The sequence below is a fragment of the Ursus arctos genome, unplaced genomic scaffold, assembly GCF_023065955.2.
Source record: "Ursus arctos isolate Adak ecotype North America unplaced genomic scaffold, UrsArc2.0 scaffold_18, whole genome shotgun sequence".
In the NCBI taxonomy this organism is placed as follows: Eukaryota; Metazoa; Chordata; class Mammalia; order Carnivora; family Ursidae; genus Ursus; species Ursus arctos.
The window spans coordinates 27,107,453-27,122,610 of NW_026622852.1; the positions used below are offsets into that span (position 1 = coordinate 27,107,453).

Here is a 15,158-nt window from a genome sequence, read left to right on the forward strand (position 1 = left end):
TTTATTTATTTGACAGAGAGAGAGACAGCCAGCGAGAGAGGGAGCACAAGCAGGGGGAGCGGCTGAGGAAGAAACAGGCTCCCAACAGAGCAGGGAGCCCAATGCAGGGCTCGATCCCAGGACTCTGGGATCACGCCCTGAGCCAAAGACAGACGCTTAATGACTGAGCCACCCAGGCGCCCCTCACCTATCATTTTAAACCTTCTTGTCACAGATATCTATGCCCGCTTGAATACCTCAGTCACCCTACACTGAGCCTCTGGCGTCTACAACCAGCAGAACACACCAGGGGTCTGCAGCTGGGAAGGGTACTCTCTCTCTTTGGTTTCTAAAAACATATGCAGTAGTGGAAAACAGAGAGGAGTGAGGGATGGCTCCTCAAGCCCCATGGAAGCCTCACCCTTTACCTATGCGAGCTGGAGCAAGTTGCTTGACTTCTCTAGGTCTGTTTCCTCGTCTGAAACTTGACCACAACCATGTCCACTTTGCAGGGTGTGTTATAATGATTAAAAATGAAAAAGTAAATAAAGGTCTGGCAGAGTGCCCAGCACATAGCAAATGGTCATCCCAAGTGGCTGTTCTCTGGATCATTGGGAAGATGCCCACATTCTAGTGGATTTGTGGTCACTTGGGCTGCTGCCTTCAAGGAACAGTGAATAGTCATCTCCAGATCTCCTCTCCGGGTCCCAAGTGGTGCGGTAGAACCTATCTCTTGAGGACATGACATCTGGCCTAGAACACATTCGGGGGAGGGTGCCAGGCTGCTTAGGACCAGAGATCTCAGAATGCAAGGCATGATTGAAGGCCATGGGGTTTTAAGGTCCCGAGAGGAAAACGAAGGTGAGGGAAACACAAAGGCTGCCTTCAGTCCCTGAAGTGCCATGAAAAGAGAGTCATCAAATGCCCTTATTTGACAGGGAAGTTCAGGAGACCTTCTGACCAGCTCCTGGGGCTAGAGGCTGCCAATATCACAGCGTGGAGAGAAGAGTCAAGGATGAGAGGGAAGCGGTTGGAGCCAGAAGGGGAGAAGCAGCACACCAACCCTGCGTCCTGTCAGAACCGCATGGAATGAAGAAGTAGCACTTCCCCAAAGGAAGTTGGTGCTGTTCTAGAAAGACGAAAAGATGCTGAACAGTATTTGCCAACCATCCAAATATGAAATTGGTTGCTTCGTGAGGTTGTGAGACGTCCATCCCTGAAGGTGTTCAAACAGAGACTGGTTTCCCATCTGTCAGGGATGCCATAGGGGCATATATAGGAAGATGGACGGGACCGCCTCTAAACCCCTTCTGGTCCTTATCTTGTGTGTTTTCTACGAGGTGATTATTTTTAGACATGCCGTTTCTCCCATAAGCCTGGGCCATTCATTTCTGTGATTTACACAGAATAACAAACTTGTAAACCGCAAGCAGATTTGATTTGGAACACACTGAGGAATCTGGCACCATCCTCGAGTGGGCCACTAATTGTGTTTCTAGCTTACATCTGGTCCTTCTTGTTACATCTTTGCTCCTGTGCCAGAAGTATCATTGCCAAAAATGGTGAGAGGCTTAGAAGTTTACTTTTACCTTTTGGCAGAATCAGTAAACTGGATTATTAAAGTTTTGTCTTCCCTCTTTGAAACTCCCAAAAGAAAAGAAATCACAGGAACAGATCTTGGCATAGAAAGAAAATGAGACAAAGAATGTAATCATAATACTAGTGAATGGTTTTCAGACTGACATCTGTACATTAAGAATATGTAAAAATACCAATTTCATGCTCTGACAACTTATTCTGCATCAGGGGTGGGGTAATGCCTTGGGAATGCCAAATGTCAAAGCATTACATAATGTCAGCTATTCATGTGCTCCTCTGATGAGATATCACTGGGAATGGGAATTCCTTAAGGGAGCGATGTCTTAAAAAGAGGGAGGGAGAGGGGAAGCATAAGGAAAGGAAAGGAAGGAAAGAGGGACAAAGGAAGAGAGAAGCTGTCAAGTCAGAATAAAAGAATGAGCAAAGAAAAGTTAATATATATTTTAAAAGAATACACACAGTCCAAAATCTAAGCTACCATCTGTAGAAGTTACTTCTCTCTGTTGTGATTTTCCCACAGAATATCCACACAGAATATTTTTCTTTCATATGTGTAACAGTGGGGTTTTTTTTTTTTGGGGGGGGGCTGGATTCTTACAACATTGACGGAAATCTAAATGTGAAAATTCATTCATGATCCTGTTGTCCAATATATCTAACTTGCTTTTTCTGTCCCATTCTTGTTCTTGTCCAAATGCATAGTTTTACACAGTGGCCATCAAAATATAAATAAAAACTCACCTACTTTCTAAAATTTTATCATAGGAATGTCCCTATATAATCATATGGATTTCATAATGATCCCTTTAATTACTTAAGAATATTCCCAAGTCAGGGTGTCTGTGTGGCTCAGTCAGTTAAGCATCTGACTCCTGATTTTGGCTCAGGTCATGATCTCAGGGTTGTGGGATCGAGCCCGGAGTAGGGTTCTGTGCTTAGCGGGGAATCTGCTTCTCTCTCTCTCTCCCTCTATCTTACCCCCCACCCACCCCGCTCTCTTGTCTCTCAAACAAATAATTAAAATCTTAAAAAAAAAAAAAAGAATATTCCCAAGTATACTCGTACTATAATTTACTTGTCCATTCTTCTGTTACTGGACTTTTAGTATTCATCCCCACTTTCTCATAGTTGTAGATAATGCCAAATATAAATCTTCACATATTCAATACACTCAATAAACTTTTAGATGAAAGTTACTGTGCTAGACAATAGGGATTATCTGGAAGGATTCTGCTCCAGCGTCCACGGAGGGAGACAGACAAAAGAACACACAAATACAATTCAGAACTCTAGACCCCCTGCTACCCAAAGTGTGGTTCACAGACCAGCAGCATTGGCTTCAGCAGGAGAATGTTAGAAATGGAAAACCTCATGCCCCACCTCAGACCTGCTGAATCAAAATCTGAATCGGAACAAAATCTGCGGGTGATTCATGTGCACATTATACAAGAAGCGGCCAATTCCAATTCCTTCTATCTTGGAAGGTCACTTTAGTGGTCATTTCCAGTCCTTCCTGCCTTCCTGACCTCTTCTTCACTTTTCCACAGCTATAAATGCACTCAGGTCTCTCCTATTTATTTTTTTAAGATTTATTTATTCATTTTAGAGAGAGAGTGCATGTGGGCAAGCAGGGGGAGGGGCAAAGGGAGAGGGAGAGAGAATTCAAGCAGACTCCCAGCCAAGTGCAGAGCTGATGTGGGGCTTGATCCCAGGACCCTGAGATCATGACCTGAGCCGAAGTCAGCTGCTTAACCAATGGAGCCACCTAGGCGCTCTTATCTTTTTTTTTTTTTTTTTTTTAAGTAAGCTCTAGACCCAACTGGGGCTTGAACTCAAGACTCTGAGATCAGGAGCTGCATGCTGTTCCAACTGAGTCAGCCAGGTGCCCCTCCTCAAATCTTCATGTTGCTTCCTCTCTAGTGTGGCCTGCGAAGACTTGCCATGTGTTTCTCTGTAACCTCACTTCCCACTTCCTCTCAAATCCGAGCACTCTGGCTTTTGTCCCTATCTCTTCAACCGACTGCTCTGAAGATGGAGTCTGGGCACCTCTTAGTGCTGCATTCAGTGGACTCTTCCGTTTTCACTTGATGTTTTCTGACCCCACAATCAATCCTGTCTCTCAAAATCTCCTCTGGAAGTCACCACTGCTTTCCAGTTTTCTCCTACTTCTTTTACCATGTTATCTTGGTGTCTGATCTTTCCTCCTTGATCCATTGCTGCTGGCTGCTTGGTCTGCCTCTTAAACTTTGGGGTCCAACCTCCAGGGTTGTGTCCTCATCTCTTCTTACTCTCCACATCATCCCCGAATAAGCTCATTTCCATCCAATGTTTCCATTGTCATCTCTCGGCTATCGATTCCCAAATACACAACACACGTATATGCTGGTCTCCTCCATGTCCAACTGCTTACTGTTCACCTCCTGGATGTCCAAAGGCACTCAAATCTAAAAGTGGTTCACTCAAAAAAATCTGCTCTTCCTCTGATTTCTCTGTCTCAATAAATGGTTCCATCAGCTACCCAATGACTCTTCTCCTCCTCTACATTCAACAAATCACTGTGTTGTTTTTTTTTAAAGATTTTATTTTTAAGTAATCTCTACACCCAAGGTGGGGCTCGAACTCACAACCCCGAGATCAAGAGTTGCATGTTTCACGGACTGAGCCAGCCAGGTGCCCTGGTAAATGTTTCATAACTGGCTCTCAGAGGGGGAAAAAAAGTCCTGATTTAAAGCAACTACTAATTCCCATGGTATAAATATTCCCCCAATGGCCAATTTCAAGTTACCAATGTGACGTCCCCAAAAGCATTGCTGGGAAGAGAGGAGCAGTAGCATACGTTACCTAGTGTTTCTACTGTACTGATCCAATAGACATCCACTGCTGTAACAGCAAAGACAATGCTGTAATAATTAGGAAGTAGTGAATTTTGAGTATTTATTTCTATTTTATTTTATTTTATTTTATTTTATTTTTTTTTTTTTAAAGATTTTATTTATTTGACAGAGACAGCCAGCGAGAGAGGGAACACAGCAGGGGGAGTGGGAGAGGAAGAAGCAGGCTCAAAGCGGAAGAGCCCGATGTGGGACTCGATCCCGGAACGCCGGGACCACGCCCTGAGCCGAAGGCAGACGCTTTAACGACTGCGCTACCCAGGCGCCCTATTTCTATTTTAAATATATAATTAATTAATTGTAAATTCACATAATTTAATTTTTAACGATGACTGTGTTTAACAACTGGCTTGCAAAATTCCTGAAGTTTTGACAACTGGCTCTCATGGGCTGGTATGAGCCAGCTCAAACACATTACTGCTTCATCTTACCATGACTGTGTTACTCTTCACCCAGTCTAAGGCAACGCTCTCCTAACGGGTGTCTTACCTCTAGTCTCACACTATTGCCGGGCAGATTGGGTAAAGCATGCATTTGACCATGCTACCTTTCTTAAAACCTTCCACAGGTCTTGCTTGTCCTGAGAATAAAGCTAAATGCCCTATGTAGCATACATGGTCTTTGAGTTCTGGCTTCTGCCTTCCTTTGTAGCTTCCCAGACCATTCTTTTATGGCGCTGTCCCCTTCTCCCTACATCCCCCAACATGCTGTGCTCCAGTCAGGCTGCCCATGTGCAATTGCACCAGCACACGAGGCCGGGTCTTGCCTCTAGGCCTCTGCTCTGGCAGAGCCTCCTGCCCACCAAACTCCTCCCCTGTCCTGGTTTTTCCATAAGTGGTTTTACCACTTACTCCTCTTACAAGACGTATGGAGTCGCTTCTGGAGGCTTTTCTCATTATTTCAGTTATATATGAATCCTCCACTCTTGTGTCTTTGTGACCTCCATAATACTTCTATGTTAGAAGCTGGGAGCAGGGATAGGACCTAGCAGGAGCTCAAGTAGGTGTCTGTTAAATGAGCAAATGAGTGAGGGCCAAGCAGGCCCAAAACCTGGTTGGAAAGATTGGGAGGCTGGATTAATCTAGTCCTTGCTCTTGTTTAACCAAAACAGCTGTGTCTTCTTGCAGAGATCGAGGATCTCAGAGCTGGAAGGGAATTTAAGGGCTCTGCAGCTCTCTGGAAGAGTTAGTTCCTAATTCTGACACATGCTGCAACGTGGATTGACCTTGCAGACATTATGATAAGTGAGACATGATGCTAAGCCAGTTACAAAAAGACAAATACTATATGATTCCTCTTATATGAGGCCATTTAGAATAGTCAAACTCATTCATAGATGCAGAAAGTACAGTGGTGACTGCCAGGGGCTGGGGGAGGGAGAAGTATGGAGTTAGTGTTTAATGGATACAGAGCTTTCGTTTGGAAAGACGAAAATATTCTGGAAATGCATGGTGCTGATGGTAACGCAACAATGTTAATATATTTAATGCCACCGAACTATACACTTAAAAATGGTTGAACAGTACGTTTTTTATGTTATGTATATTTACCACATTAAAAAAAATATTTTATTTATTTATTAGAGAGAGGGAGAGAGACAGAGAGCACAAGCAGGGGGAGTGGTAGGCAGAAGGAGAAGGAGAAGCAGGCTCCCCACTGAGCAGGGAGCCTGATGCAGGGCTCGATCCCAGGGCTCAATCCCAGGGCTCTGGGATCATGACCCGAGCCGAAGGCAGACGCCTAACCAACTGAGCCACCCAGGCGCCCCTCTTTACCACATTTTTTGTTTAAAAAGAATTCCTAGGGGTGCCTGGGTGGCTCAGTCAGTTAAGGGTCTGATTTCAGCTCAGGTCATGATCCTGGGGTCCTGGGATCAGGGCTGTGTTCTCAGTGGGGAGCCTGCTTGTCCCTCCCCTCTCCCACTGCCCCCCCCCCCGCCCCTGGTTGTGTTGTCCTTGTCTCTCTCTCTCTCAAATAAATAAATAAAATCTTTAAAAAGTAAATTAAAAAAAAAAAAAAAGAGTTCCTAGATCTGAGTTTAGGGGGCCAGAGGAGGGAGTGGGATGGGGAGACAGCAGTGATGAAACTTGTCTTGTAACCGATTTCCTTCCCTCCCTTCCTCCCTCCAACACCGTTTCTGGGCCAGGTCCTGGTTTGGGGGCTAATACACGTGTGTGGGGACTCAGAGATGAGTAAGACAGAGTGCCTGCCCTGGAGGAGTACTTGCTGCAGATAAGTGGGGCAGGGATGTATGGAAGTCCATGGGTGGGATGATGTGGGAGATCATACAGCACCAGCCTCAATCTTCCCACTCCCTTCCTTCCCCCGTGACTCCTATGACATGATTCAATCTGCATCTCTCTGAGAGGAAAGCCCACACCATTCCTGGCACCAAGATGAGATGAGAGCATTTAATTACATTAGAAGAAACATCTGGCTCTAATTATGGATCTTTAAATGGGGTCTTCATATGTGACACTTGGAATTAAGGCTAGAGAATCCTCCAGGTGTTTTCAAAATAAACTCAACTATCTCATGGACAATGGGAAAGTAATTGGAAATGAGCCCAGAGAGACCTTGAGTATAAGCAGTCTGAGGAATCAGTTTAAACAATTTAAAGCCCATAGTATCACTTGTGAACAATCTATCAGCACTGAACGCATATGCTGAAGATCTTAGAATCTGGGAACTCAAAGAGACCTACATTTGCAATCATTAAGTCTCATTTTATAGGTGAGAAAATTAAAGTACATAGAGATAAAGTTCACACAGTAAAACCATGTCACACCTGGGACCACACCCCTGTTTTTTAGTTTCAGTTCAGGATTCTTTATTTTCTGCTCACCTATTGCTTTTTGCTTTCTTTCAACAAAATGTTCTGATGTATGTGTGTGTATCTATCTATCTACTAGGACTGCAATGAATCAGTGAGGTAAACGATTCTTCAAAATGATGAAGACATATTGTTATAGGTTGAATTGTGTCTTCCAAAAAGATATGTTGAAGTCCCAACCCCCGGTATCTCAGAATGTGACCTTATTTGGAAATAAAGTTATTGCGGTATAATCAGTTGTATAGATATGGTCATAGTGGATGGAGTAGGGAGGGCCCCTATTTCAATCTATTATGACTGGTGGCCTTATAAGAGGATGAGAGAGACACAGAGGGAGAACACGGCCATGTGATGACAGAGGCTAAGTTTGAAGTGATGTATCTACAGGTCACGGAATGCCAAGCATTACTGAGAACCTCAGAAGCCAGGAAGAGGCAAGAAAGGGTACTCTCCTAGAGCTGTCAGAACTGGATAGGAGCAAGATTAGGTATGCTATTGAAGCTAAGGTGGTATCAACTGAAATTAGATTGGTATAAATTTAGGTGTTATCTTTAAACCTCATGGTAATCACTGAGAAAATAACTTAAAAATTTACAGAAAAGAAAATGGGCAGGGAATCAAAATGGTACACCAGATTAAATGAAAAACAAAAGAAGGCAGTGTTGGAGGAATTCAGGAACAAAAAAGATATCAGACATATGGAAAACAATGAGCAAAATGACAAAAGGAAGACCAGCATTGTCAATAATCACTTTAAGTGTAAATGGATTAAATGCACCAATTAAAAGATAGAGATTGTCAGAATGGATAAAAAATATGATCCAACTATATACTATTTATAAGAGTAGTATAGATTCAGTTTTGACCCCAAGGCATAAAGCAGGGATTGGGTCTCTTTTTCTTATCATTTTTCCATGCATAACACATAGTAGATACTCAATAAATATTTATTTGAATGAATGAGACAATGAAAGTTATTATCAATTTTTAAAAATTTGTCAGTCTGATTTATAAAAAATTGTATTCTGTTTCAGTTTCCATTTATCTGATTATTAGAAAAATCAATCATCTCATGTTAATCAGCTGTTTTTAGTTCTCTGTCTACAACTACCTGTTCAAATCCTTGGCTCTTTTCCTATGAGGGCATTTAGTTTCCTAACTGATTTGTGAGAATTCTTCATATGTTATGGATAATATCGTTTAGCATATGTGAGAGAAATCTTTTCTCCCACTCTGTGGTTTGTCATTTAATTTTTAAATGTTTTCAGGGCTCCTGGGCGGCTCAGTCAATTAAGTGTCTGCCTTTGGCTCAGGTCATGATTCCAGGGTCCTGGAATTGAGTCCTGCATCAGGCTCCCGTATCCACAGAAAGCTTGCTTCTCCCTCTGCTTGCCACTATCCCTGCTTGTGCTCTCTCTATCAAATAAATAAATAAAATCTTAAAAAAAATTTTTTTAACGTTTTCTTTCTCCTTAAAGTACTACACTTAAAATATTTTTTTCTAATTCATATGTAATTTGTCAGTAATATATTTTTTGAATGGGTTGAGGTAGGCTCTAACTTCATGTTTGCAGATTTTCCAGCACCATTTATCAAATATTCCATATGTTCACCACTGATTTGAAGTGCTCTCTTTATCGCACACCAAAATACACACTGACTTTTGATGCTTATTCCCGCTCCTGTACCACATGAGATCCATTTTCGTCCTGAGAGTCTGTGTTTACCCGTTGGTCCTCACCTGATGGCAGTGCTCCTTGCAGCTTACATCTATTTTTTTTTTTTTTTTTTTTTTTTTAGAGAGATGTACCTCCTACCCTCTGCTGCCTAGTATAGCTCCTAGTAATCTGTGTCCACTGCTTTCCTGCTCCCATTCCACACGGTTCTATGCTGGCCTAATCTGGTCAAGGTTTGCCCAGGTGGTCTTTGAAGACAGGACACTAGAGCCTTTGATAACACTACCTGAGCAGAATCAGAGTTTGTGTCTACCAAGCAGCCTGTGGCTTTTTTGGGGTAATGTTTGGTCAGGTAGATAGACTCCTCTCTGTGCTGAGAAACTGAGCAAACAAAAAAGCTCTCCCTGTCCCCCATCAGCTGAGCACAGACAAAGAAGAGAGAAGGTTAGAGAGTAAGTTCCCAGAGCAATGGCACAGTGGGGGAAAGAAGCCATTTGAGAGAGAGAGAGAGAGAGAGAGAGAGGGACTGAACATTCTGATGAAAAAGTGCAGTGGTTCAGGATCATGCTAGATTTGCTAGCAGTGAAACAAGAACAGGGATTGCTAGGGCCTGGCAAATCTAGTTGTTGCGGAATGTACAGAAAGTGTGAAGTTTGAGGTACTGCAGATTGGGAGACAGTCTCTTCTGTGATTCTCAGGTCTGGTACAAGAAAATCACAGCACAAGTGCACGCTAGAATCAATCTTAGAAACATATCAGATCCGGGGGCGCCTGGGTGGCACAGTTGTTAAGCGTCTGCCTTTGGCTCAGGGCGTGATCCCGGCGTTACGGGATCGAGCCCCACATCAGGCTCCTCCGCTATGAGCCTGCTTCTTCCTCTCCCACTCCCCCTGCCTGTGTTCCCTCTCTTGCTGGCTGTCTCTCTCTGTCAAATAAATAAATATGATCTTTAAAAAAAAGAAAGAAAGAAACATATCGGATCCAGAACGAAGGTAAAAGAAGATATGGACTCTATCAGAATAGTTACAGTCCTTTCAAGCTCCACTTTGTGAACGGTTTCACCAATTTTGTAAGAAACAATGGATACTAATAGTTGAGACACAAAGCATAAGCTCTATAATTTATTTTATATAATTGTGCTTAAGTTGACTGTTGTCAACCGTATATAACTCATTTGATAGGGTGATCTTGATTGTTCTCTATTTTTTTCTGTTGTCAATCTGAAGTCCTGATAAAATAATTCATGCTAATGTCATTACAAAGACATGTCTGGACTGAAAATTGCAGGCATGATTCTGGAATCTGGGGCAGGCAGGTGAAGAAAGCTGATTCCTTCTAGAATGACACCTAAGTAAGGTCTGTCCCTGTCTGAGTAAGTGTGTCCCTTCATACATTAGAATCTGTAGGTTCAGGGCTCATGGACATTTAAAATAAAGGCGTGTCTTTTGGAGTGTGCAGCTTCTCAACGCATTACTGATGACATGCTTTGAGATTTCTTGTATGGAATCTAATGATTCTTAAATAAATTAGAATCTCAATGGTTTTGCTAGTCAATGGTCCTTATATACTCACTTAGATCTAAGCCTTGAGGAATACAATTCCAACTAGGAATGATAACAAATGAGAATAGAGTTCTGGGGCGCCTGGGTGGCGCAGTCGTTAAGCGTCTGCCTTCGGCTCAGGGCGTGATCCCGGCGTTCCAGGATCGAGCCCCACATCAGGCTCCTCCGCTAGGAGCCTGCTTCTTCCTCTCACACTCCCCCTGCTGTGTTCCCTCTCTCACTGGCTGTCTGTCAAATAAATAAATAAAATCTTAAAAAAAAAAAAAAAGAATAGAGTTCTTGAAATACTAGCTCCGTATCCCAGGATTTTATTGTAATGTGACTATTATCATTTATATAGTTTAATTTATAGTATATATATTTTTAAATTTCATGATTTTATAAGGAAAAGCAGTCTCTAAGAAAAATTAAAAGCCATCTATATGAATGTCCAAATTTTCAAGAATGATTTCATAGCCTGGATGAAAATTGCGTGCTCTCTCTATCACCTTGCAATTTGAAGAACTGCAAAATCATGAATAATAAAAAAGGATGTTAAACTTTCCAACAAATCCAGATGGGTACCAATGTCATTGAGAATTCCTGAGAATCACCTTGATTGCTGCTTCAGACTAGGAGCCTGAATTGAATATCACTTACCAGTTGCAATGCATGGGCTTTAAGTGACAACGGTTTCTATAATTACATTTTAAAATTGTACAGACATTAAGTCTGTATTTGTGGCAAATGAAAAACACCCAAACTTTCAAGGGCAACATTCACTCATGCCACTCGACAGACTCTACTTCTGCCTCCACCGAGGGCAACAGAAGGAATGACGGATTGCGAACTGGAAGCCAGTGTTAACACTAACTTTTGCTGGGAACTTGCAAGTTCCTTCTCATTTGGAGGCCTTAATTTTCCTTTCTGCAAAACGAGGGCATTGTAGTAGATGTTCCCTTCAGTCATTATTCTAGGGTTTTCTCTTAGGGTATGAAGAGAAATCACCAATGAAATGACTGAGCAGCCAAAGAACTCAAGTTATTTTTCCCCGGCTGGAGGCTGGGTATAAAGAAGGCTTAAAATCTTCATTTCCAATATTAGGTAGCAGCGAAATGTGTCCATTTGTGGGCCCAGCTGCTCATCAACCTACTCTCCTCTGTCTCCCTTTCTCCCCACGCCACGCTCTGTCCTGGACACTCAGAGCCACTAGTGGTTTCTCAGTGCAGGAGACTCACATTTGTCAGTTTCCTCTGCTTATCTTGTTCCTTTGCCAGAAGATTCCTCTGTGCTCTCCATCTGTCAAATTCTGACTCATTCTTTTTATCCTTTCTTTTAATTTTATATTTTGACATAATTTCAGACTTAGAGAAAAATTGCCAAGTTAGTACAAAGAATTCTCATATGCCTTTTCCTAGATTCTCAAAATGCTAACTTTTTACCACATTTGTGTGATCATTCTCCTCTTTCTCTCTGCCTCTCCCTTCCCCAACTCCTTGAAAATGAATTTCAGACATGATGTACCCTTTTTTAGAGGCGGGGGCAGAGGGAGAGAGAAAATATTTTTTTAAAAAAGATATTTATTTATTTGAGAGAGGGAGTGAGAGAAGAGAGAGAGAGAGAGCAGCACAGGGCCGTGGGAGAGGGGAAGAGTGAGAGGGAGAAGCAGACTCCCCTCTGAGCAAAGAGCCTGGCTTGGGGCTTGATCCTAGGACTCTGGGATCTGAGCTGAAGGCAGACACTTAATTAACTAAGTCACCCAGGTGCCCCCAAAAGCAGCATAGCTTTTTAAAAAATACTATAGATGTATTCTTGTTTACTTTATTCCCTTTTGGCGGGGGTTGTCAAATGATCCTTTATTGAAATATTTTCCTTTGTGGTATTTAACTAGCTGGGCATTCCACTGTACCACTGTTGATGTCATCTATGATGTCATGAGGGTGGTGGCCACCAGCATTGCAGTCCACAGATGGGGCAGTCCCCAGGATCTCTTTAATGGTTCCAGAGAGTTCTCTGGCTAAAGATCGATGCTGCATCGGTCGGGCAATGTTGACAATCTCATCAAAAGTGATATTTCCATTGTGCTTAATGTTTTTCTGCTTCTTCCTGTCTCCTGGTGGTTCCTTGAGGGCTCTGATAATCAGGGCAGAGGCAGAAGGTGCCACTTCAATCTGGGCCTGTCTGTTCTGAATGGTCAGTTTCACTGGAATCCTCAGGCCCTTCCCATCACTAGCTGCCTTGATGATGTCATCACCCAACTTTTTTGGAGACAGCTCTGGGGTGATCTTCAGAGCCAGGGCAGATATGACGCTAACTTCCCCACCAGTGTACCTCAGGTATTTGACTTTGATCCCTTTGGGGTTAAACTTAGGTGGCATGGTGGAGGTGGCTGGTGTTGGATGAACCCGAATTTGGGAAGACTGAAGACATTTGCACCTTTGCCTCCTCTGAGCAGAAGCCAGAAAGTATTTTATTCCCTACTGATGAATATTTATGTTGTTTCCATTTTTTTCTATCACAATCTTTGTACATACATTTAAAGACATAGCTAACTTATAATTTTCATACTTGAAATAGCTCCCCTCAAAGGTTTTTCCAGTTTGTACTCCCATCTACTGTGTATGAGATTGTTTGCATTTTTCTGATTATTAGTGATGTTGGACACCTCTTATCATGGCCGTTCCGATTTCTTTCGTGAATTGCCTTTTGTGTTCTTTGCTGTTAGAATGCTGGATTGCTGGTTTTTTAGTGACCGCTTATTCTAAGCATCTAGCAGCTCCCTCCGCTGTTGTCCCACAGCATTGCTCATACCCAGGCGCTGGGTGTAGAGATAGCATCTCTACCCTCAAAGAGCTTAGTTTTGAAAGGCCGCTTTGGGCATAGAAAAGAGCATGGGTTTAGGATTCAGACAAGACTTGGGTTTGAATCCCAGCTGTGTGATTTAGAGCAAGTCACATGAACTTACCAATGTCGCCATTTCCATAGAAGTAAAATGTGTTAACACCTCCCTTGCAGAGTGAGGATGGGAGAGACGACAGTGTATCTGAAGTGGCAAGCAAGGGCCTCTTACACAGTAGGCTCTCAATGAATGAAAAATCATTTAAAGGCAACTGTTAAGAGGTCAAAATGATTAGTTAGTTCTCAGAGGTACTAGGTATTACCTATGACTGGAATAAAAGAAAGGAGGTAGCTCCTCCCTCTGCAACGGCAGGGTAAAGATGAGTGATATGTGACACTCCCCCAGGCCCTGCTACAGTGTATCCCCTATCTTGTCTGCCCTCTGTGGCAGATTTCTGCTTTGTCCTGGACCCTCACCCCAATTCAGCTGCTCACTGTTGATGCAGTACTGCCATCGTCTTGGGGGAAAACAGGTGCTTCCTTCCTCAAATAAATGGGCTCTTTAGAACATTCTCTGTAAGAGAGGCTTCAGGGTGCTTTGCATACAGCTACCCATGATCTCAAGAAGTGTGGACTAGAGACTGCTGGAGGTGGAAACAGAACACTATGTGTGTGTGGCTTAGGAAGGGACTCAGAGACCAGGATTATAGATACAGCTCTGCCTCTGCTAGGTGACTCTTGGCATGTCTCTTACTTTCTTGGCTTCAGTTTCTCCATTACTGCAATAGGAGACTGGATCTCATGATTTCTAAAAACTATCTAAATGAGAACTCACCATGTAAGGTCAAAAGGTGTGTGTATATACACTACTCTCCTTAGTCACAAATCTCTGTACCTATCTTTTTTTTTTTTTTAAGATTTTATTTATTTAGTGACACCTTGGTGGCTCAGTCAGTTAAGCATCTGCCTTCGACTCAGGTCATGATTCCAGGGTACTGGGATCAAGTCCTGCATCGGGCTCCCTGCTCAGTGGGGAGTCTCTTTCTCCCTCTGCCTCTGCCCCTCCCCCTGCTTGTGCTGTCTCTCTTTCTCTCTGACAAATAAATAAATACAATCTTAAAAAATTTTTATTTATTTATTTGAGAGAGAGTGCAAGTGCATGAGCTGTGTGTGTGTGTGTGTGGGAAAGCACAGAAGGAGAAGGAGAAGCAGACGCCCTGCTGAGCAGTGATCTCGATCTCAATGCAGGGCTCCATCCCAGGACCCTGAAATTATGATCTGAGCCAAAGGCAGACCCTTAACAGACTGAGCTACCTAGGCGCCCCATACCTGTCTTAATGTCGTGGAGCACAACACTGCATTCCACTTATCTGGGGTCATGACATGGTTTCCCCACAGATCTGACAGTTGGTGGATCCACACCTAGTTCTTGGTTCTTAGAGCCTATGGGGAGTTAGTTTGCCTTCATTTCTTTAACACCTTTAGTGAGTGCTTGCTGTCTGCCAAGTACTGTGTAAACTGGTAAAGATAAAGAGATGAATATGTCAAGGCTTCTGCCTTCAGGGAGTCCACAATCCAGCTGGGAGACAACTGTAAGGCAGACACAGTACAATTGCCTTGACAGAGATTTGTCCCAAGTGTAGGATAGCCCAGGGCAAGGAATGCCTGTTCAGTCTGGCTGACTTGGAAGGTCTTCCTGACCTTAGGAAAGGCTTGACATAGTAAGGTAAGTTGGGGCGTATTAGAAAGACAGAAGGGAAGTGGGAGGCCGTGGGAATGCCTTCAAAGGCACAGATGTGGG

The 15,158-nt window shown here is 43.0% G+C and overlaps 1 protein-coding gene across 1 annotated transcript; it reads right to left on the minus strand.

The window, feature by feature from the left end:
• Positions 1–12,402: 12,402 nt before the first annotated feature.
• Positions 12,403–12,912, minus strand: LOC113260269 (60S ribosomal protein L12-like). Its single transcript, XM_044386717.2, has one exon. The coding sequence runs from the start codon at positions 12,895–12,897 to the stop codon at positions 12,403–12,405; it is 495 nt and encodes a 164-aa protein (XP_044242652.2). The 5' UTR covers positions 12,898–12,912.
• Positions 12,913–15,158: the final 2,246 nt, after the last annotated feature.

Bases quoted from the DNA above. Each gene is read 5' to 3' on its own strand.
- LOC113260269 (XM_044386717.2), bottom strand. From the start codon at position 12,897: ATGCCACCTAAGTTTAACCCCAAAGGGATCAAAGTCAAATACCTGAGG.